The sequence below is a fragment of the Heptranchias perlo genome, chromosome 3 (genome assembly GCF_035084215.1).
Source record: "Heptranchias perlo isolate sHepPer1 chromosome 3, sHepPer1.hap1, whole genome shotgun sequence".
Taxonomy (NCBI): domain Eukaryota; kingdom Metazoa; phylum Chordata; class Chondrichthyes; order Hexanchiformes; family Hexanchidae; genus Heptranchias; species Heptranchias perlo.
In genome coordinates this window covers 99,494,000-99,519,268 of record NC_090327.1, presented here as the reverse complement: position 1 = coordinate 99,519,268, position 25,269 = coordinate 99,494,000, and the positions used below count along the sequence as shown (strand labels likewise).

General features: G+C 42.9%; 1 protein-coding gene across 8 annotated transcripts in view; it reads left to right on the top strand.

Moving 5' to 3' along the window:
• clasp2 (cytoplasmic linker associated protein 2) overlaps window positions 1–25,269 on the top strand; it is a 451,600-nt gene that overhangs the window by 339,259 nt on the left and 87,072 nt on the right. For all 8 annotated transcript variants that reach the window (XM_067981116.1, XM_067981105.1, XM_067981128.1 and 5 more), the window contains 3 exons: window positions 10,000–10,163; window positions 13,736–13,814; window positions 14,398–14,541. In XM_067981116.1, coding sequence (XP_067837217.1) covers window positions 10,000–10,163; window positions 13,736–13,814; window positions 14,398–14,541 — 387 coding nt within the window. The remainder of the gene's footprint in view (window positions 1–9,999; window positions 10,164–13,735; window positions 13,815–14,397; window positions 14,542–25,269) is intronic.

Here is a 25,269-nt window from a genome sequence, read left to right as displayed (position 1 = left end):
CATGGATTTGTTAAGGGAAGGTCATGTCTTACTAACTTGATTGAATATTTCGAGCAGGTAACAAGGAGGGTCAATGTGGGTAACGTGTTTGATGTAGTCTACATGGATTTTAGCAAGGCTTTTGACAAGGTCCCACATGGCAGACTGGTCAAAAAAGTACAAGCCCATGAGATCAAAGGGAAAGTAGCTGGTTGGATCCAAAATTGGCTCAGTGGCAGGAAACAAAGGGTAATGATTGACGGGTGTTTTTGTGACTGGAAGGCTGTTTCCAGTGGGCTTGTACAAGACAAAGCAGCCCGCTTGATTGGCATACCATCCATCACCCGAAACATTCACTCCATTCACCACCGGCGCACTGTGGCTGTAGTGTGTACCATCCACAGGATGCACTGCAGCAACTCGCCAAGGCTTCTTCGACAGCACTTCCCAGACCCACGACCTCTACCACCTAGAAGGACAAGGGCAGTAGGCACATGGGAACAACACCACCTGCACGTTCCCCTCCAAGTCACACACCATCCCGACTTTTTTTTTATTCGTTCATGGGATGTGGGCGTCGCTGGCGAGGCTGGCATTTATTTCCCATCCCTAACTGCCCTTGAGAAGGTGGTGGTGAGCCGCCTTCTTGAACCGCTGCAGTCCGTGTGGTGAAGGTTCTCCCACAGTGCTGTTAGGAAGGGAGTTCCAGGATTTTGACCCAGCGACGATGAAGGAACGGTGATATATTTCCAAGTCGGGATGGTGTGTGACTTGGAAATATATCGTCGTTTCTTCATAGTCGCTGGGTCAAAATCCTGGAACTCCCTACCTGACAGCATTGTGGGAGAACCTTCACCACATGGACCACAGTGGTTCAAGAAGGCGGCTCACCACCACCTTCTCGAGGGCAATTAGGGATGGGCAATAATTGCTGGCCTGGCCAGCGACGCCAACACCCAATGAACAAATAAAAAAAAAGGTCCCGCAAGGCTCAGTACTAGGTCCCTTGCTTTTTGTGATATAAATGATTTAGATGTGAATGTGGAGGGCTTGATCAAGAAGTTTGCAGATAATACAAAAATTGGCTGTGTGGTTGATAGTGAGGAGGAAAGCTGTAGACTGAAGGAAGATATCAATGGTCTGGTCAGGTGGGCAGAAAAGTGGCATTTGGAATTCAGTCCAGAGAAGTGTGAGGTAATGCATTTGGGGAGGGCAAACAAAGCAAGAGAGCACACAATAAGTGGGAGGAGAGGTGTAGAGGAACAAAGGGACCTTATAGTACATGTCCATAGATCCCTGAAGGTAGCAGGACAGGTAGATAAGGTGGTTTAAAAAGACATACGGGATAGTTTTTTTTTTATTAGCCGAGGCATGGAATATAAAAGCAGGGAGGTTGTGCTAGTACTGAATAAAACATTGGTTAGGCCACAGCTTGAATACTGTTTACAGTTCTGATCACCATATTACAGGAAAGATGTGATTGCACTAGAGAGGGTAGAGAAGAGATTTACAAGAATGTTGCCTGAGCTGGAGAATTTTAGCTATGAGAAAAGATTGGATAGGCTGGTGCTGTTTTCTTTGGAACAAAGTAGGCTGAGGGGAGATTTAATTGAGGTATATAAAATTATGACGGGACTAGATACAGTGGATAGGGAGGACCTATTTCCCTTTGCAGAGGGGTCAGTGACCAGGGAGCATAGATTTAAAGTAATTGGTAGAAAGATTAGGCGGGAGCTGAGGAGAAACTTTTTCAATCAGAGGATGGTAGGGGACTGGAACTCACTGCCTGAAAGGGTGGTAGAGGCAGAAACCCTCAATTCATTTAAAAAGTACTTGGATGTGCACCTGAAGTGCTGTAATCTACAGGGCGACAGATCAAGTGCTGGAAAGTGGGATAAAGCTGGATAGCTCTTTTTTGGCCAGCACGGACATGATGGGCTGAATGGCCTCCATCTGTGCCGTAACTTTCTATGACTCTATGAAGCAGCTCCAATACCAAGAGTGCAGGTACCCTTGGTGTTGGCCCACCCTCTTGATTTGGCTTTCCTGCATTCAATCAAAGAACTAGGTAGAAGCAATAATTATTTTGCAGCCTGTCACATCCAAGATGGCATCAGCAGGAATTGTGCAGATTTTGTTTTTAGCTTAAAACAACTCAAATTTGGTAGAATTGAAAAACACAAATAAAATTTCCCTTCGACACATCTTTCTATGGGTTGAGAAAATCCTGCATATTTCAAGTTGAAATTTAAGAGTAGATATCCACTCTTTCACATTCATTACATTTCCACTAATGGATAGGAAATGACTACCTTTTTTAAAGGCTGCGTTTGCTGACCATGACGTTTTGCCTAATAAAGAACTGTACTGACAACGCAGGGAAGTGGGAGCTGTAATTGGACACCACTCATCCAGCACTCGGCTCGGAATGTGTAATTTAATCCAGTCAGTGGCAGTCAGGCTGTATTGCATTGAAGCTCTGTACATTCCTGATTTAAGACAATGCACTGTGATGACACTCCCGATTTAAAACAAGGCACAGTGATCCACACTCAGCTCAAACCTTGTTTATTCTGCTCATTGATAACAGACGACTGCGAGTACGCGCTGTGATCTGACCTGTGCAGGTAGAGAGGACAGGCATGCAAGAGTCGCAGTGAGTAAAGTAGAAGAGAGGGGAGCCATTGGCTGACACTTTCAGGAACGGTAAGGACAGGTGTGCTTTCCGCCTGGGCAGTCCCAGAAGTGCTCAGCAATATGCAGGGGGACCCTGCAGAGTGAAATTAGTTTTTGGCAGTAATGCAAAATGAAGGATCGCAAATGGACATCCCATTTTACACCTCGCATGATTTTCTTTTCCACTAAAATCATCATAACATGGGCTGTCGATTCACCAACACGTTTTGCATTACCGCCAAAGACCAATTTCAACCCCATCCTCATTTTCAGAGCGACACTTTAAAGGGAAAAGGTGATGGGTTTTTTATGTGGGGTGATTAGCAACACTATGCAGCCACTTCCAGTTTTTGGAACCTTTGGTAACACCACTCCCCTGCTCATACGTGAACGGTCAGGTCCGCTGATGACTTTCTCAACCCCGAAGTTCAACCTTCCAGGAGCCCTGTGCCTTGATGCCTGAACAACAATAACTACTTGCATTTTTATAGCGCCTTTAACGTAGTAAAACGTTCCAAAGCGCTTCACAGGAGTGTTATCAGACAAAATTTGACACCGAGCCACAATAATATTAGGACAGGTGACAAAAACCTTGGTCAAAGAGGTAGTCTTTAAGGAGCGTCTTAAAGGAGGAGAGAGAGGTTGAAAGACGGAGAGGTTTAGGGAGGGAATTCCAAAGCTTAGGGTCTAGGCAGCTGAAGGCACGGCCGCCAATGGTGGAGTGATTAAAATTAGCATTGCACAAGAGGCCAGAATTGGAGGAGTGCAGAGATCTCGGAGGGTTGTGGTGCTTGAGGAGGTCAGAGAGATAGGGAGGGGCAAGGCCACAGGAGGGATTTGAAAACCAGGTTGAGAATTTTAAAATCGAGGCATGGCAGATCCTGAGCTAATGTAAGTCAGTGAGCACAGGGCAGCTGGGAAAAATGTGTGGCCACATGAAGCACAGGACCAGTCTCGTGTAATGACTAGGAACCAATGAGTCACTATGATTAATGCAGTCATGCCTGCCACGACTAAGATTAGTACCACTACAATTATACAACTGAACTGGTTAATCAGACGATCAATTGTACAACTATGAATTGCAAGCAAACGAATCAAAAGCAGCTATTTTTGGTGTTTGTGATGGATCCTTGCAAAGAAAAGCAGGAATCCTAAAAAGCAGCAGCAAGGCACTGAGCTCCTGCAAATTAGAACTTTGCAGGAGACAGTGACATCATCAGAGCCCCTGGCCCGGACATGATATCATCTGAGGTCCCATAAACCGGACGTGACTTCCTCTGAGGGCCCATTAAACCAGAAGTAGCTGCACAGTGTAACTCACTATTCATTCCCATTTTTAAGAGTGAAGGGAAATCACCTGGAACACTTCCCTTTTTAGAAATTGAAGCATTGGGAATTTGGATGGTTCTTCTCATCCTGCTTTCTTAACGGTATTTCTGGAACAGGTTTGCATTTCTTTTGTTGGCAGCAGAGCTTGATTTGTTGCCTCCCACACCAGATATAAGGTTAATTGCTATTAACAACTGTGTAACCAGTCCTTCAGTCCCTGGACGTGTAGAAGGCAAATGTTATTCATGTTTTTGACTTTACCAAATTTAAGTTGTTTAAGGCTAAAATAAAATTCTGTGGCATTTCTGCTGATACCCTCTTGGATTGCAGGTTACTCAATTCTACTTAAGTCAACCTCAAACATGCATCCATTGGTCAGTATCAAAAGTTGTTTTGAATAAATCTCTTTGAACCGAAGACACGCATGAACATCTGTCTTTGTTGCCTTTCGTTAAGTAACTTTTTTCCATTTGTGAAGCCTTTTTAGATATACCAAGGATTCAGTGTGATTGCCTCAATTGTTGGAAATAGGATACTGGACACCAAAGGAAGAAAGCTTGCATTTATTTAGTGCCTTTCACGTCTTCAGGATGTCCCAATGTGCTTAACAGACACTTTGAATTGCTTTTGAAATGTAATAATCTTCAAGCTCAGTGCACAGACACCTCAAAATCCAGCAAAATCATTCTGATGAAATATATCACCTGCATTTCATTTCCAACAGTTTTGTTTTTATGTCAAATTTCCAATATTCACAGTTATTTTTATCTCTGTCAGGGTGTACTCTGCTGCTTGTTGCTTTCTTTTGTTTTTTTCTCAGGAATTTCTTCTCCTTTGCTTTGTGAAAGATTAAACTTGTGCTAAATTTATCACCCTTCATTTTACTGTAATTTGAAGATCCTTATGTGAAGAACTGGATTCTTGGTACTGCTTGGCACCCCACAGACCCAAGCAGATTTACTTTAAATGAAATTACTACCCCCTCTTTCTGTGTACCTTTTTATTAGCCTTACCTGGAACTTACATCAGATGAATGCTAAATAGTCCTGGTCTTCATTTGTGGAACTAAATCTGTCCATAAGACCTGACAATTTGTGTCTTGGGAACATCTGCTATTTCCAAATAAAGATGGAAAAAATGGATGTTGAAAGCATTTTGAACTGTTGCATCATCTAGGCAGGAATCATTCCACCAGATCCACTGCTGCATCTTGTGCCAATCTAAAGAAGGTCTTTTTTGATGTCTGGAAGTTTGCTACTTGGCTCACGTCGATCAACCATTATTGTCTGTACCTTGCAGAAAGAGTTTCATCCAAGTTAGGAACAGTTCCTTGATGTCTTTCCTTATGTTATGTTGAGCATGTGGAAATAAAGAAGGAAGATAAATTGCCTGCTTGGTAGGATTGTCTTAATTGTTCAAATGGAAACATCTCTTGCAACTTGTATCTTTCCCAGTAAGCCTCTGTGTTCTGTTGTGAGTCATGAGTGTATACAGTTCAGTGGTTTTATTCATGTTGATGGTTTAAAATTTTTGCATGTGGCATCGTGTGATAAAACATATTGTGTTGTATTGGAAGAGATCACGTGGCATTATATTTTAAGGATGAATGCACCCTACCAGCTAAACAATCTTGCTATTTGCCCTCTCTTTCCCCTCCTCTTTTAAAAAAAAACCCCTCCGTACATGAATTTTAACCAGTTTGTGATGAGGGTTTTCCAACAGATTTAAGATTTGATTCATTGGGCTCGATTTTACCGTTGGGTTTCCTGTGGGTTTCCAGCGGGGGGTCCCTGAAAATCCCAATATCCAGTCACGTGACCGGATCGCGCCACGATCCCGCCCACTTCCGGGTTCCCCGATGACGTGCGGGGGTGCGTTCGTGGCCCCCGCTGGTGGGAATCCCGCAGGCAATTAAAGCCAGCGGGATGCCACTTGAGGTTATTTATTTTGCTTGTTCAGGTCATTAAATGACCTGATTAAGGGACTGTGTGTGATTTTGGGGAAACATGGGACTGTTTCACACACTGGGGGAAACAGTCCTAGTTGAACTGGACGTGTTGCAGCCGTCAGCCTGTGGCAGCTGCAAAGGTCCATTTGACAGGTGGGGGGTGGAGACCCTCACCCATTGCAGGAGGCCACTCTGTCACTTGGGACAAAGTGTGGCCTCCACCACCCCCCTCCTGACGGTCAAAGTCACCCCGGGGTCCGGAGACATGTGCCTACCTTGCGGACCCCCTCAGATGTACATATTGCGGATGGGGGCCGCCGTAGCTGCAGTCATGACCCCCTCGGAGGGCGAACAGCATCACCAGCCTCGCCATCCACGCCGTCCACCTCTGACACGTGGAGCTCCACAACAGAGTGCTGTGACACATCCACCTGTACAGCGGGAGGGAGGGCTACCGCAGAGAGAGATGCGTCGCAGAGGGCACTACCCTCGCCACAGGATCCACAGACGGAGGCTCAGCTCCCCGGACCTCTCCGAGCAGCAGTGCACACGGAGAGCGCAGATTCACTCGACATGTAGTCGTGGAGATCTGCAGCCTCTTTCATGCCGAGCTGCTCCTGGCTGGCCCCAGCACCATCTGCTTACCTGTCGCTGCCAAAGTCACCACTGCCCTCCACAACTTCTCCTCCGCATCCTTCCAGGGTGCAGCCGGGTACACCGCCGATGTCTCTCAGTCGTCTGTGCGGAAGAGCCCTGCAAATACACCTGCACCTACTCTGCAGTAACACAATGGGTGGCATCAGTGGTGGGTCCTCATAGTGATACCCAGGAGCGGGCATTATTGGACACAACAGACAGGATTCGCGGAGACATGGCAGTGGTGGTGCCAATATAATGTGTGATGTTTGTTGCTCTGAAATTCAATATAGGTAACACCCATGGCAAACCCTCAGACACCCTTGTGCATCCCCTTCATGCTCACGACACGTTTGCCTTACGCTGCCTACTGCACATATGTGATGCATGCCCTGTGGCTGCAGCACAGGTGGTGGCAGGTTGAGTGAGGCTGGCCGTGAGGGAGATGCACGAGAGGGTGAGTATGGGATAGAGCCATGAGATTGTATGAGGATTGGGTTGCGTGTTAGTGGCGGGGTGAGTACTGGCGAGGTGAGTAGGTGCAGGTAAGATGAGGATGGGGTTTGAGTGGGTATGAGGGGTGATGTGACAGAGTAGTGTTGGCGGTGCCGAAGGAGATGTGGGGTGGGGGCAGTGTTGTGGCAGACAGAGTGTAGGGGAAAGACTACGTGTTCTCACTGTGGCTGACCTACTGCGGTCATTGGAGCGCCTCCTGCACTGTATGCAGGTGGGCGATATGTTGGTGGCGCAGGTGACCCCCTCTGCCACCTCGAGCCAGGCCTTCTTGGTGGCAGAGGCAGGCCGCTTCCTCCCGCCCGCCGGGTGGAAGATCTCTGTCCCCCCCCTCCTCCTCACCCCATCTGATGATACCTGGGGTGAGGCATCATTAAACTGGGAGCAGCCTTCCCCCTGGGCTGCTCCATGCTGTAATTTGTTCCATTGGTTGCAGCATCTGTCAGTGGAGGACTTCCCCTTTAACTAGAGAGCCTCTAGCTGACAGATCGTACTGCGCATGCGCAGCCCGCCCGACGCGCAGACCAGCAGCTCGGACCCCGGAGGACCAGGTAAGTAGCTCCAATTAGTGGATTGCCTGCTCCGATCGCGCGGGAAACCCACTAATTTCACCGGGCGCAGAGGCCACGCACCCGAAACCCAACCCGCCGGAAACCCGCAGGCCTGCTAAAATCAGGCCCATTATCTCATTGGAAATACATGGCTAAGCATGTTAGAGAATGGATGAAAATAAACAGCTCACCTTTTTAAAAGGTGAAGTGGGTAATAGTTGGGCATACAATGTAATTGCATCAGCACTCCACCAGATGTGTTTGACAGAGCTGGAGTTCAAGTTTCTTCAAACTTTATTTGGACCAGGGGGCTTAAGTCACCCTATTCTTTTGGTGGGCTGAGTTTATTTAAGCAGATAAAATATAGGTACTAAATTCCACGGCAGTAGCGTACATTGGATTTGCAATGTTCTGTGCTACTGAGTGGTGGGTCATGGGTGAACACTTACAGTCTCAGTAAATGTTCAGTATTCGCCATGTCTTCAGGGGCATGTAAAAGTGGTTCACTTAGAAAGGATGGTTTAAAAAAATAGAGGACCATTAAGTTGAGCGATTTGGAATTCCTTTGTCCTTCAGGAAAGTTGTTATGCTATGAACCTAATGCAGTGACTTATGCATTCTAAAACAAACCATGCAATGCTGTTGCTGCTGTAGCTTCTTAACAGTCCATTTTCATGGTTTATGGTGTATACTACTTTATATTTCACACTGTTCTTCCCTTTTCTGTTGGATTTACTTTTCTTTCTGCAGTGTCCAAGATTGGTGTGTCTTTTAAGCTATATCTCATGTTCTCCCCGTTGGTCAATAACTAAAATTGCTTTAAGCGCAACCCAAGTATTTGGATCACCAGTGACAAGATATTGCATTGGTTATGTGTTACTGCTATTATTCTGCTACTTAAGATACCTTAAGACATTTGTGCAGTTGTTCCATCAGCTGTGGGCCTTTTCAAATTTACGAAATAAACCCACAGTCAGCAGTGTGATCTCATTTTCACCTTGCTATTAAGAGGTTCAATTTTATTCCTGTACAGTAAAATTAATGAATAATTGTAGAACTCTGCCATGATGGAGCAGAAGTGTAGAGAAACTGTTTGTATTTAGCTACAAATGTCACAACTAATCACCTGTTGTATTAGAACTGTTATCAATGTTTTTGTTTAATGTAAGTAATGCAATGAATGTAGTGAAGTATTACACAATCACGTATAAGGTAGTATTTGTCAGATTTTTCCATCGGGGTGTTGTTAAAATTCAGATACCAGTCTAAGACCAGTATATGTATAGTGTGATGTGCACCCCACAGACCCAAACAACAGAGGAACATGCATGCTTCCCAGGTGGCTAACTTTTAATGTTACTAGGCAATAAATGTGAGCTTTGCTTCTCTCATAACTTTAACAAGATACCATACTAAGTTTAAAAAGTTCCCAGATGCTCTGGCTCAGTTAGTGAGTAGCTGAGCTATACAAACAATTAAAATCCCAGGTTTGCTCCCTGGTCTAGGCTGAGTTAGTTGATCTGGGCCATATTGGTGGCAGAATGCAATTAGCTTCAGCATCACCAGGATAAGGAGGGGGAAGATCTCTGCAGTATCACACTCCCTGCTCCTGGTCACCACTTGATGACCTCTGCTGGAAATGCATGTGTGTGGGCGCTGGATTACGAGAAAACATGATGCATCATGCTGTCAAATAGCCTATTGTCAAGGTGCACGCATGAATTGTGGCTACTTGGGAGAGGCATTGGACAGCAACCCGTGCCTGTGGGACCATGACCCAGCATGGAGTCAATGCCTTCAGAGGAGCAAGAAAATTGATACAAAAAAAATTGGGTGAAAAACAAGTTCCCTGCAAGTGCAGTAAGCTGACTGGGTACATTTTAAACTTGGTTTTGCACCATGCTGCAGTTGTAGTGCACCAATGCAAAGCCCATGCATGGGAAACTACATACCAGAAGTGGTCTCACACCTGCATGGCTTCAAGGCGAGAGTCAGGTTACTAACCTGACTTACACTGCCACTCTCATGATGATGCTCACCCAAATCCACTTTGCATAGTGGTTATATAACACAAATAAGAGACAAAATTTCAGATTTAACCTGACTTTTTAAATTGGGAAACCATTTTCTTAGCATCAAGTAAAATGTTAAAGCTTTCTAGATACTGCAGTTGCATGAAAATTTGAGGGTATCAAAATGCAAGAATCCAAAAAATAACTCTATACATTATATAATACACATGCAAATCTGCCCAGAGTTTTCTGCTTGGCTGCAAAAGTTGGCATTTAGTGAATTCAGTGAAATTATTATTCAAGTATGAGGCTTGCTACAAGATCATGATTCTTGATATGTGCATATTTTCAGGTTTTCAGTATGTTTTTGGAAACACTGGTTGACTTCATTCATGTCCATAAGGAAGACCTTCAAGACTGGTTGTTTGTTTTACTGACTCAACTATTGAAGAAAATGGGTGCTGATTTGCTTGGTTCTGTACAGGCAAAGGTACAGAAAGCACTTGATATTGCAAGGTCAGCATTATGTGACAAATGTCACATTTTCACTCTACATATAATATGTTTCTAAATAAAATTGCACTTGTTTAAAGTAAGTATATGTGGTTTAGGAGTTTGTCCTGATTTTCTATTAAACTCTAAAGTAGAAAACCCTTTTATACACTTTGCTCCATACTTTGTACAATTTTACATTCATGCCGCAAATGTAAGTGGCAGAGTTTTTGGGTAAATTTTCTTCACAAAAGATGGTCAACAAACTCCGGATCTTAACATGACGATGTCAGTAAAATATATGTTATGAAGAAACACAAGGAATTAAATGTTTATCGGGCACTTGGACCAAATGGTATGCACTCTGTAGTCATTGGATGTTAAAGAGAAAATAGTTGTGGCTCTGTTAGTTTATTTTAGTGTTTCACAAATACAGGAGCTTAGTGAGGATTGGAGGACAGCAAATGTTATTCAAAAAGCAGTGAGGCATGAACCTAGAAATTATAGACCATTTAGCCTATTGCTGATAGTGGGGAAAATGCTTGATAGTATTTTATGGCAATCTAGGAATGTTCATGTAAAGAGCACTGAGGCCATAAACAATATTTTCTATGGACTTGGAGCAGGTCATGTCTCACACATCCATTAGAATTCTTTGAGTATCTAATCTACCTGGATTTTCAGGGGCTATATTTTGGTGAGGCTGGCTGCTTAAAGCTTTTAACGAAGATTTTGGAATTGATGGAAAATCAGCTAGCTGTGAATTGGTGGATCAATGGGAAAGGTTCTGCTGGAGGAGGGGAGGACCACTCGTGGAGTTCTACAGGTTTGGTGTGCTAGTATATTGAAAAACAGTATAGGAGGGGATTCCAGTGATGAGGCATGTCCAACCATTCTGTAGTAACAATGAATGAGGAAAATGATATCTACTGTTGGCATGGACTTCCTTATTCTTGAAATGTTTAAATTCAGCTACTTTTGAGATTCTTCCCAGCCTACTCTTTGATTCTCTTCCTGACCTTATGCTGCTTGGGATTAAAATTATTAGTGTGTATGTTTACATTCACTTGTCATTTCTACTGTGTTGTCTCCTAACACATCCCAACAATATCTACTCTGTCTTCTGACCAATCCACAATGGGGCCTTATATACAACAGAGTGGAAAACACCACCTGATCACTCCATCTAATGGTCATCATAAAATGCTTAAAAGGTATAGTGTTAGGAGATTACCACCATTGAATGAAAGTGTTTATACAGGTTAACTATTTGTTGTGGTTGAACGACATTTAAAGAACACTTCACCTAGAATGAGATATCTTAACAATGGCCTAGAAATTCGGCTTCACAGCACCTGTTTTTTGGGTGTTTAATGGCCTCCACGACCTTATAAGCCTCAAATATGATGGACAGGAAGCACTAGCTCATTACAAGCCGGAGTGCGCCCCCCACCATATTGGTAAAGGCCACTCACGAATACCAGGCCATAACCAACAGGGTAAATTTTAAAAATATACTTACCTGAATATGGAGCTGGGAGGAGCCACACTAAAAAGAACGTGGGCTGCTGCTGCCTGCCCCCCCAGCCACCGCTACCTCCTGAACCAGTCGCTCATCCTTCCCGACCCTGTCGCCCCTCCTTCTGACCCAGTTGCCTCATTTACTTGAGGGCTGCTGCTAATGTCGTCGCAGCCTGATCTTCAGTTACGCTTCGCCAGCAGCTCTGCACAACTTGCTCGCTCGATGGAAATGAGGCCTGAGGTCCAAAATTGGGTGTGGCTCGGTCTCACCAATCAGGCACAGGTGAATGTACCCTGTGCTCCCCGTGCACCCAAAATTGGGTGTGTCCAAATTTCTAGGCTAATGTTTCTTGCCCAGGGACAACGTGGCACAGTGGGATAGCACACTGTCTTTTCATTTCTAGGACCTGTGTTTGGACCCAGCCCAGACTGGTGTCATTGAAGTCTTTGGCTTGGGTTTTCCGCTTCTACGCTCGCCAGCCTGTGATTTTTCTGTCCATTAAAATGAATAGGGGGAAAATTGCAAGTTGGCGAACACACAAGCAGGAAACTCCAGCCTTTGTCTCTAACACCTGTAGCAATACTAGGTAAAATTGGCTTGAGCAGTTTCAACTCAGTGTAAGAACACAAGAAATAGGAGCAGGAGTAGGCCAATCAGCCCCTCGAGCCTGCTCCACCATTCAACAAGATCATGGCTGATCCGATCCCAATCTCAAATCTAAATTCATGTCCAATTTCCTGCCCGCTCCCCGTAACCCCTAATTCCCTTTACTTCTAGGAAACTGTCTATTTCTGTTTTAAATTTATTCAATGATGTAGCTTCGACAGCTTCCTGGGGCAGCAAATTCCACAGACCTACTACCCTCTGAGTGAAGAAGTTTCTCCTCATCTCAGTTTTGAAAGAGCAGCCCCTTATTCTAAGATTATGCCCCCTAGTTCTAGTTTCACCCATCCTTGGGAACATCCTTACCGCATCCACCCGATCAAGCCCCTTCACAATCTTATATGTTTCAATAAGATCGCCTCATTCTTCTGAACTCCAATGAGTAGAGTCCCAATCTACTCAACCTCTCCTCATATGTCCGCCTCCTCCTCCCCGGGATTAACCGAGTGAACCTTCTTTGTACTGCCTCGAGAGCAAGTATGTCTTTTCTTAAGTATGGAGACCAAAACTGTATGCAGTATTCCAGATGCGGTCTCACCAATACCTTATATAACTGCAGCAATACCTCCCTGTTTTTATATTCTATCCCCCTAGCATTCCGTTGGCCTTCTTGATCACCTGCTGCACCTGCATACTAACTTTTTGATTTTCTTGCACTCGGACCCCCAGATCCCTTTGTACTGCAGTACTTTCCAGTTTCTTGCCATTAAGATCATAACTTGTTCTCTGATTTTTCCTGCCAAAGTGCAATATTGTATTGCATCTGCCAAATCTCCACCTAACACAGGCCTCTAGTTCAAAACTGGTCCGAAATAGTCAAAAATTGGCAACTGGAGAACATGGGGATGGCTGGTTTGACAATTCAAAATGTCACTTTGGTGCTGGGGTTAAATCACAACAGAGAAGAGGGAAAATCTCAGCTGTGCTTGTTGCCAAAATTTCAGCTTTTTCCATCAGTGATATATCTAACCTTGTCTGGAAATTATACACTGAACAGATAGGTTCCTTGCATTTTTGAAGGGGAAGAGTTATCTGTTTCCTTTTTAATTGATTTCAAATGGCAACTCAGTACCAGCACTGTGCCACTAACAATGTGGAACTATTATCAGCGTACGGCTGCTTGACTGGCAGCACAATGGTACATTTCCACATTGGAAAGATTGGGGAATTCCACAGATGTGCCAAAATCCTGCCTTTTGATGGAGAAATATAATGCCATTGAGCTTTTGTTACCAAATGCTTACACTGTAGCAGCAACAAACTGTGCCATTTAATATATTTTCAACCTTCACAGAAAACACCAGATAACTTTAAGAAAATTTGTGTTAAAGTATGGATAAGCACCGAGAAAGTACAAGGAAGTTTGATAAATGTCAATAAGCTAACAACACATTTAAACATTATTTTGCAGAGAGTCTTTCCCAAATGACCTTCAGTTCAGTATTTTGATGAGATTCACGGTTGATCAGACACAGACTCCAAATTTGAAGGTTAGTTGTGTATGCATAGAAAACCATCAGATTTAGCGTCTGTAATCTTAGGATATGTTTTGATTGCTTTGTGGATTATGGTCTTTTAGTTTTCCTAGTCCTTTCTGTCTTTCCTTCAATGAACTTTTCTCACCCCACCCTCCAAAAAAGGAAAACTCACTCTTGGTTTTCAGTTTGTTTTCTTTTACTGTCAATTTCTGATCTCTTGCAAATCTTGACAAAGTCAAATTGAAAAACAAAAGCCTCCCTTCTTCCTTTTCACTCCCCCAAAAATGTGAACCTATGCAGGGGTTCACCTGTGTGTCCTCAATATTTGGCAATTCAAATGGGAAATTCAACACAACTTTCTTTTAAATTTAAAAGTGAATAAAGCAGGGTGGGGAGAATTTATAGACTGATAAATAAAATGCGAGGACATCCTGGTTTTACTCCCTTTGAATTCCCCTTGATAGTTTCTGAATTCATTTTGATTACTAATAATACAGATACTTGTTCTTGGCAAACCTGGAGAAGGTTTTAACTTTGTGTAAATTATGGCTTTATGCATAAGAGAAAAGCAACATCAACTGATTTTTGGTTACAGGTGAAAGTTGCCATTTTGAAATACATTGAGACCTTGACTCTACAGATGGACCCTGCAGATTTTGTAAATTCTAGTGAAACACGTCTGGCAGTATCACGGATCATCACCTGGACAACAGAGCCAAAAAGTTCTGATGTTAGAAAGGTACCTGTTATGGCTGATGGTGAATGTGCTGTGTATCTGCTACCATATTGCACAGAACAGTAAAAGAATACTGTAGTTCAAAATAATTATCCTGAAGCATTGTTAAAAGTAGATACTTGGATGGTGCATACGTTGATGCTTATTTTTACAAAAAAAGTTAAACAGGATTCAGCTCTAAGTGTAGAATGTGCTACGGTAGCCTTCCTCTGCAAAAGATTCACTATAGCAGAAGAATGCGCTGCAAGAATTCACAATATCTCAGGGGAGGAAGGGAGAGAAAGAAAGAAAAATTCTCAGTGACTTGACTCTTCAACTTGAGAGGTGCATACACTGATGCTTATTTTTACAAAAAAGGTTGAACAGGATTCTAAACTGAGAAAAGATTTGGAGGGGGAGAAGATGACCACAAGTTTCCCTTACTTCATATTTCATTTTGGCTTTGTACTATTTTCTTGGTCACAGTAGACTGAATAATTGAAAAGAACTACTCCATTATTTCTTTATTTTGAAGGTGTCCTACCATGATTGTCAAAGCAGATAAAAATAGTGCAGTAGAAATCAGTTATTTTGTTTACTTAGAAGAGTATTCAGATGACAAAACAACAACAGAATAATTGAAACGCCTAACTTTTTAAAACACTAATGGAAATCAAACCAAGATTAAATCGTACTAATTTTTTCCCTCGAGTAATCATTGTTGATAGTCAAGAATGTAGTACTATGGGTAATAGCAGGTTACGGGCAGTAAGGCAAAAAACTGCCAAAGCTATATTCATGCATGTGCTTTAGTCTTGCCCGTATCCTTCTGAATGTTTCAGAGTTACTCATATCTATGGTCCTGGATAGTGTTTCTCTTGACTGGGATGTCATTGAAAGAGAATTTATTTCTGTAGTTAACAACATGTGCTTATCTTTTAAGAATAATCCCATCAATCAGAATTCAAGTACCATGCCTTTGCATTCTGAATTTAGGGTTATTTTGGGGATAATTTAGATAAAATTACATGATCCTTGAGGCATTGATTTACTCTTTTTATACATTCCAATCCCTTTTCACTTTTGTCAGCTGTAAAGGGAGGTTCTGAGGTTGCAGTTTAACCTTATTGGTCTGCTGTTAATTCAAGTTGGATGTCCTGTTACCAGAGCAGACAATTTTGGCAGATATTCAGCTTATGGTCACATAACTTAAATTTTGCTGCGTATGTATTTTTAATACATGTTTCTCCAAAGTATGTTGAGATTTTTAATGCTCTGCTTTTGGTAAGCTAGGTGATCTCAGCTAAGCAAAGGGTACAATTGGCCTCAATGCTTCTGGGTTAGGGAGAGGAAAATTGGCCAGGAGCGCCTCTTTTTTTCTGATCACTGTCTAGCAACCAACCTCTGCTGGAAGTTAGTATGTGAGGTGAGGAGAAGATTGGCCTCAGCTGTGATGTCCCACCAGCTGTCGAACTTACGAACATACGAATTAAGAACAGGAGTAGGCCATTCGCCCCCTCGAGCCTGCTCTTGCCATTTGATAAGATCATGGCTGATCTGATTGCGACCTCAACCCTACTTTCCCACCTACCTACTATAGCCTTTGATTCCCTTGTTAATCATGTATCTACCTAACTCAGCCTTAAAAATATTCAATGACTCTGCCTCCACCACTCTCGGGAAGGGAGTTCCACAGGTCCGACTCATGACCCGCTGAGAGAAAAAATTTCTCCTCATCTCCGTCTTAAATGGGAGACCCCTTATTTTTAAATTGTGGCCCCTAGTTTTAGTCTCTCCCACAAAGGGAAACATCCTCTCGGCATCTACCCCTTCTAGTCCCCTCAGGATCTTATATGTTTCATTAAGATCATCTCTCATTCTTCTAAACTCCAGTGTATACAGGCCCAACTTGTCCAACCTTTCCTCATAAGATAACCTCTCATCCCAGGAATCAGTCGAGTGAACCTTCTCTGAACCACGTCCAAAGCAATTATCTCCTTTCTTAAATAAGGAGACCAAAACTGCACACAGTATTCAAGATGTGGTCTCACCAATGCCCTGTACAACTGTAGCAAAACATCTCTACTTTTATATTCCATTCCCCTTGCAATAAATGACAACATTCCATTTGCCTTCCCAATCACTTGCTCAACCTGCATACTAACTTTTTGTGATTCATGTACTCGGACACCCAGATCCCTCTGTACCTCAGAGTTCTGCAGTCTCTTTCCATTTAAATAATATACTGCTTTTCTATTCCTCCTGCCAAAGTGGACAAGTTCACATTTTCCCACATTATCCTCCATCTGCCAAATTTTTGCCCACTCACTTAACCTAACTATATCCCTTTGCAGACTCCTTATACCCTCTTCACAACTTAATTTCCTACCTACCTTTGTGTCATCAGCAAATTTAGCAACCATTCATTCAGTCCCTTCATCCAAGTCATTGATACAGATTGTAAATAGTTGAGGCCCAAGCACTGATCCCTGTGGCACTCCACTCCTTACATCTTGCCAACCTGAAAATGACCCATTTAGGCCTACTCACTGCTTCCTGTTAGCTAACCAATCCTTTATCCATGCTAATATGTTACCCCCTAAACCATGAGCTCTTATTTTGTGTAGTAGCCTTTGATGTGGCACTTTGTCAGAAGCCTTCTGGAAATCCAAGTACACCATATCCACAAGATCCCCTTTATCCACGTTTCTTGTTGCTTCCTCAAAGAACTCTAATAAATTAGTCAAACACGATTTCCCTTTCACAAAGCCGTGTTGACTCTGCCTGATTGCATTGCGATTTTCTAAGTGCCCTGCTATAACCTCCCTAATAATAGATCCTAGCATTTTCCCTATGACAGATGTAAAGCTAACTGGCCTGTAGTTTCCTGCTTTCTGTCTCCCTCCTTTCTTGGAGGGAGGAGTTACATTCCTTATTTTCCAAAATGATGGGACCCTTCCAGAATCTAGGGAGTTTTGGAAAATTAATACCAATGCACCTACTATCTCTGCCGCCACTTCATTTAAGACCCTAGGATGAGGTCTGTCAGAATCTGGGGACTTGTCAGCTTTTAGTTCTAATTTTTTTCAGAATCCTTTCCCTTGTGATTGTAAATGTTTTAAGTTCCTCCCTCCTCTTGATTCACAGTTATTTCTGGCATGTTATTTGTATCCTCTACAGTGAAGACCGGCGCAAAATATCTGTTCAGTTCATCCGCCATTTCCTTATTCTCCATTATTAATTCCCCAGACTCAGTCTCCGGAGGTCAAATAAGCTGTCTGCACACATGGCCTAGGCTCGCCTGTGAAGAATGGCCTCTTAGACAGATGAAACGTACCATAATGAGAAATTAGCAACATTAGGAGAAGGGAGAGATAATTAAAAGGGAATAATCTTTAAAAATATACAAGTTTAAAATGGTACAGGCTGATAAAGGACAAAGCAACAAAAGATTAACCAAACACAAAATAAAGGTTCAATGACATGTTGCAAACACAAAACAATGAGAATTGTTTTTTTGGAAAATATCTTTGGCCATGATTAAAATTGTGGCTTAGTGTCTAAATTCTAGAGTTGTTAAGGAAAGTGAACATGTTACATTGACTTATACTGTTAGTAGGCCAGCCACTCCATAAGGGTCAGACTGACACCTTCCCTCAGCTGTGTAACATATTCCACCTTACACAAGAGTTAAGTTTATAAGCAACACGGGTTTTTTGATAATCTTAGTACATGTATGTTGACAACACCCAGTTCTACTTCTCCATCACCTCTCTCAACCCCTCCGCTGCCTCTATGTTGTCAGACTGCTTGTCCAACATCCAGCCTCGGATGAGCCAGAGTTTCCATGAGCTTAACATAGCAAAACCAAAGGCATCATCATCAGTCCCCACCACAAACTCCATACCTTTGCCATCGATTTCATCCCCCTCCCCATCTACTGTCTCAAGCTGAACCAGACTGTTTGCAGCCTCGCCATCTTGTTAGACCCTGTGCTGAGTTTCTGACCCCATATATCCTCCATCACAGAGACCACCGACTTCCAACTATAACATTGGCTGAGGCAGGGAAACAGGTAGACAATCTGCCGCTGAAACCCTCATTCATGTCTTTGTCATTTCCAGACTCAACTATTCCAATGGTGATCTAGCTAGCTTCCAGTCCTCAACTCTCTGATAACTTCAGCTCATCCAAAACTCTGCTGTCTGTATCCTGTCCCGCACCAAGACCTGCTCATCCATCTCTGTTATCTCTGAGCTACATTGACTCTCAGTCCCCAGTGCCTCAAATTTAGAATTCTCCTCATGTTTAAATCCTTTCATGGCCTCACCCTTCCCTATCTGTATAACCTCCTCCAGCCCTACACTTCCCGCCCTCGAACTCTGCTTCTCTGACTCTGGTCTATTGTGTATTTTCCTTCTCTCCACCATTGGCAGCTGTATCTTCAGCCACCTAGGACCACGCTCTGGAATTCCCTCCTTAAGCCCCTCTGTCACTCCACCTCCCTCTCTTCCTTTAAGATGCACCATAAAACCCACCTGTTTAACCAAGTTGTTGGTCGTCCTACCTAATATTTGGCTCGATGTTCATTTTTTCCTTGCTCTTCTGAGAAACACCTTCGAATGTTTTTTCCATGGTAAAGGCACTACCTAAATGCAAGATGTTGATTAGTCAACAGGAAGAAAGAAGGTTCATTCATATATTTCCTTTTTGCATCATCAGGATGATAGTTTTGTTGTTTTGTAATACTCTGCAAATTGGAGCTCATCCCAATTGCAACGAGAGGGCTGTTTTGTTCAGTTTATGTAGCACAGCTTTTGGTTGTGCATGTTTGAGTAAATCAGTCAGCACAATTTACAGATTGGCAAAAATATGAAGATGCAGCTTCCTTTAGAGAACTTAGCAGTGTTGCTGCAGTTTCCCCTGCCCCCAGAATATGACTAAACATCTAGTTTTGAGAAGTTGCTTTGTTGTCTTTATAAATTTCTAGTAATTACAAATAATTATGTTTTATGAGCCAGCACCATGATGGTTAAGATAACATAATTATTGCCTGTACACCCTGGTACAGTGGATGACACAGAGCTATGCTTGTCTGCAGTCAGTTGAAATAGCCAGCAGAAAATGGTAATTTGAATCATCAGACAGCTCAATGATTATTGCTAACACTGCCAAAAAATAACACTTTCCTACTTTCAATGAAGAATAGCCAAACAGTGGTCACATGCTGAATAAACTCCTACATAGACTGCTTTAGTTATGGGTTTTCTAGAAGTGGTTTAAAAATTTTTTAAAAATGTTTTCACATTGGAAGCATTCTCTCAGACATTTACAACATTGAGGCATTCAGTTTCATTGAATATTATTTTTAAAAATCTCATCTAGATCAGTATTAAAAATAGGTTAACACATACTAGGATTGGCAATAAAAAGGCATTCTTGTATTTATTGGACTTGCGCATCCAACAAAGAATTTACCAGCTTAATTCCCGGCGTTCATAAGTTGTGTTCTCATCGAAAATAGGTAATTAATAGCAGTATGTTAAAGGAGGCAAACCACAAGTCTAACGCTACCATATGGTCTTTTGACTTAACTGGTAAAAAACATTTGGAGCATCATTTCCACCTGTGTAGGGCAGATTGTTGTATTGAATCCACTCTTAACATGATATAGCTCTGATATAATCTTTAAAGGTCCTAGACATTTAGAATACTAACTAATTTTAAAAATGTTATCTGGCTGCTAGATCGGCAGCAATCCACATTCTAACATTATTAAATTAAAAAGCCGTAACACACTACATTGCACCATGGAGGCAAGGGTGCAGTTTATTCTGGCAATTCCTTACAATCCAAATATAAACTCTCAGCTAGATTGGTGGGAAAGCAGCAGTGGAGGTCAGGTACTTATCCAGGTAGGGAATTTGACACTGCAATCTGGGCAGATACCATGCATTACCCAAAGACTGTTCAGGGTTGCAGTGGGCTTGGTGAAAGACGACTGGGAAGGTGGTACCAATAAACAGTATCTTAAATTGATGCTGATAATTGGATACATCTAGCAAGTAGTGTTCAATTTATAAGTTTTGCTATGAAATTAGGGGGAGTAGAGGAAAACCATAACAAATTACCTTTAGAACCTTTGTATTTGTACATTATAGACATATGACAGAGGCAACATTTTTCTATGAACATTTTGTAAATTTCATGGTCTCAACACAAGTGGGTTTGGAATGTAAAATGTTCTCTTTTTAGATGCATAGTTCCAGAAAATTACTACTTGACACCTTGCTGCTTATTTGTCATTCTGCTCAGTTTGGACATCTTGAGAACTTGGTCTGAAATGGTAGACGAATTTGTGTGGACAAACGTTCTATGTAATTGATGCTAGCACAATTGTTAATTTTAAATCCAAGATTGATAGATTTTTGATAACCAAAGATATTATTAATTGATAACTTGTGAATGGCTGTTGATATGATTGTAATTGAGAGATACAGTTGTTCAAGCTTTGTTTCAGTATATCTTCAAAGGTTGTTGAATAATATATCTGAGGCTGTCTTTACCTTGGAAGTCAGTCAATGAGTTTAAAGTGAGCAAAGACAATAAGCTAGATCTGACAATAAGGTAGCATTTTGCCAAGTAAGAAGAAATGTTGGAAAGTTCAATTTTATGTTGAAAGAGCACAGGAAAAGAGCCTTTGACATTTTGAAGAGATTAGTAAAGATTTTAATTACAGCAAATACACTGTAATGCATGCTGTTCATTTACCTATTTAATGTTAAATTAATTTGTCTGTTGATTTATATCCTGAGCTTCAGCCTGTTGGTTTATGTTCATCTGCTTACTGAAGACGAGGCCGTGTGACAGCACGTGACACATTCCAGGAAGCTGGAATAGAGTGGCAACAGTTCTCCCTGACAATCCTGGGGTCTTGCTACATTTACCTAGATATCGGCCAGATAAAGACATACTCTGTTTTGTAGGGGGTGCAAGGTCCCCTTATGCAATGGTCTTTGATACTGAACCCAAGTAGTATATCTAGTATAACAACTTAAAAACCTAACAGTTTGCTACTTCTGATTTTCTGTTCCACTATGGTATCATAGGAGGTACAACACAAGAGGTGGCCATTCGGCCCATTTTGCTTCTGTCGACTCTTTGAAAGAGCTATCCAATTAGTCCCATTCCCCTGCTCTTTCCCCATAGCCCTGTAAATTTTTTCCCTTCACGTATTTATCTAATTCCCTTTTGAAAGTTACCATTGAATCTGCTTCCACCACTCTTCCACTCTTTCAGACAGTCTAATCCGGATCATTACAATTCGCCGCATTTTTTTAAAAAATGTTTCCTCATGTCATCTCTGGCTCTTTTGCTGATTACCTTAAGTCTGTATCCTCTGGTTACCAAACCCTCTCCCACTGAAAACAGTTTCTCCCTATTTACTCTGTCAAAACCGTTGATGATTTTGAACACCTCTATGAAATCTCCCTTTCTCTGTTCTAAGGAGAACAACCCCAGCTTCTCCAGTCTGTCCATATAACTGAAGTCCCTCATCCCTGGTACCATTCCAGTAAAGTGTTCCCAGGAATTTAGATGATTACGGGGTGATTTGATTTTTTTTTTATTCGTTCATGGGATGTGGGCGTTGCTGGCAAGACCAACATTTATTGCCTATCCCTAATTGCCGTTGAGAAGGTGGTGGTGAGCCACCTTCTTGAACCGCTGCAGTCCGTATGGTGAAGGTTCTCCCACAAGTGCCGTTAGGTAGGGAGTTCCGGGATTTTGACCTAGCGACGATGAAGGAATGGTGATATATTTCCAAGTCAGGTTGGTGTGTGACTTGGAGGGAAACGTGCAGGTGGTGGTGTTCCCATGTGCCTGCTGCCCTTATCCGAGGTGGTTTAGGAGGTGCTGTCAAAGAAGCCTTGGCGAGTTGCTGCAGTGTATCCTGTAGATAGTACACGTTGCGCCAATGGTGAAGTCCATCATACTCCTGACTTGTGCCTTGTGGATGGTGGAAAGGTTTTGGGAAGTCAGGAGGTGAGTCACTCGCTGCACAATACCCAGCCTCTGACCTGCTCTTGTAGCCACAGTATTTAGGTGGCTGGTCCAGTTAAGTTTCTGGTCAATGGTGACCCCCAGGATGTTGATGGTGGGGGTTTCGGCAATGGTAATGTCGTTGAATGTCAAGGGGAGGTGGTTAGACTCTCTTGTTGGAAATGATCATTGCCTGGCACTTGTCTGGCGCAAATGTGACTTGCCACTTATCAGCCCAAGCCTGGGTGTTGTCCAGGTCTTGCTGCATGCGGGCATGGACTGCTTCATTACCTGAGAGGTTGTGAATGGAACTGAACACTGTGCAACCATCAGCGAACATCCCCATTTCCAACCCTTATGATGGGATGAAGGTCATTGATGAAGCAGCTGAAGATGAGGAACTCCTGTAGCAATGTCCTGGGGCTGAGATAATTGGCCTCCAATGACCACTACCATCTTCCTTTGTGCTAGGTATGACTCCAGCCACTGGAGAGTTTTCCCCCTGATTCCCATTGACTTCAATTTTACTAGGGCTCCTTGGTGCCACACTCAGTCAAATGCTGCCTTGCTGTCAAGGGCAGTCACTCTCACCTCACCCCTAGAATTCAGCTCTTTTGTCCATGTTTGGACCAAGGCTGTAATGAGGTCTAGAGCTGAGTGCTACTGGCTGAACCCAAACTGAGCATCAGTGAGCAGGTTATTGGTGAGTAAGTGCTGCTTGATAGCACTGTCGACGACACCTTCCATCACTTTGCTGATGATTGGGAGTAGACTGATGGGACGGTAATTGGCCGGATTGGATTTGTCCTGCTTTTTGTGTACAGAACATACCTGAGCAATTTTCCACATTGTCGGGTAGATGCCAATGTTGTAGCTGTACTGGAACAGCTTGGCTGGAGGTGCGGCTAGTTCTGGAGCACAAGCCTTCAGCACTCCAGCCAGAATGTTGTCGGGACCCATAGCCTTTGCTGTATCCAATGCACTCAGCTGTTTGTTGCTATCACGTGGAGTGAATCGAATTGGCTGAAGACTGGCTTCTGTAATGGTGGGGGTATCAGGAGGAGGCCAAGATGGATCATCCACTCGGCACTTTTGGCTGAAGATGGTTGCAAACGCTTCAGCCTTGTCTTTTGCGCTCACATGCTGGGCTCTGCCATCATTGAGGATGGGGATGTTCACGGAGCCTCCTCCTCCCATTAGTTGTTTAATTGTCCACCACCATTCACGACTGGATGTGGCAGGACAGCAGAGCTTTGATCTGGTTGTGGAATCGCTTAGCTCTGTCTATAGCATGTTGCTTCTGCTGTTTATCTTGCATGTTATCCTGTGTTGTAGCTTCACCAGGTTGGCACCTCATTTTTAGGTACGCCTGGTGCTGATATTGGCATGCTCTTCTACACTCCCCATTGAACCAGGCTTGATCCCCTGGCTTGTTGCTAATGGTAGATTGAGGAATATGCCCGGCCATGAGGTTACAGATTGTGCTGGAATACAATTCTGCTGCTGCTGATGGCCCACAGCGCGTCATGGATGCTCAGTTTTGGATTGAAATTTTCAAGATATTAAGGGGAACTCATAGGGTAGATAGAGAGAAACTATTTCCACTAGGACTAGGGGACATGAGCTAAAAGTTAGAGCCAAGACTTTCAGGAGTGAAGTTAGGAAACACTTCTACACGCAAAGGGTAGTGAAGTTTGGACCTCTCTTCCGCAAAATGGCAATTGATGCTAGCTCAATTAATTTCAAATCCGAGATTGATTTTTGTTAAGCAAAGGTATTTTTATGGAGTTAGGTCTCAGATCAGCTATGATCTTGTTGAATGGCGGAACATACTCCAGGGGCTAAATGGCCTACTCTTGATCCTACGTTCCTAAATCTCTTCTGCACCCTCGCTAAGGCCTTGGCATCCTTCCTAAGGTGTGGTGCCCAGAATTGAACACTATACTCTCGCTGAGGCCTAACCAGAGTCTTATAAAGGTTTAGCATAACTTCCTTGCTTTTGTGCTTTATGCCTCTATTAATAAAGGCCAGGATCCCATATGCATTTTAACAGCCTTCTCAACTTGTCCTGCCACCTTCAAAGATTTTTGTATGTGCAACCCAGGTCCCTCTAATATTTAGTTTATGTTGCCTCTCCTCATTCTTCCTACCAAAATGCATCGCTTCACACTTCTGTGCCGTAAACTTCATCTGCCATGTGCCTGCCCATTTCACCAGTCTATGTCCTGAAGTCTATTACTATCCTCCACACTGTTTATTACATTTCCGAATTTAGTGTCATCTCCAAACTTAGAAATCATACCCTCCATACCCAAGTCTAGGTTATTAATATATATCAAAAAGAACAGTGGCCTTAATACTAACCCCTGGGGAACACCACTGTATACTTCCCTCCAGTCTGAAAAACAACCGTTCAGCATGACTTTCTGTGCCCTAGCCAATTTAGTATCCACGCTGCCATTATCCCATGGGCTTTAATTTTGCTAACAAGTCTATTATGTGGTACTTTATCAAATGCCTTTTGAAAGTCCATATACATAACATCAAACACACTACCCTCATCAACCGTTACTTCGTCAAAGAACTCAATCAAGTTAGTCGAACGCGATTTTCCTTTAACAAATCTGTGCTGACGTTCATTTATTAGCCCATACTTTTCCAAGTGCCAATTAATTTTGTCCCAGATTATTGTGTCTCAAAGCTTCCCCTCCA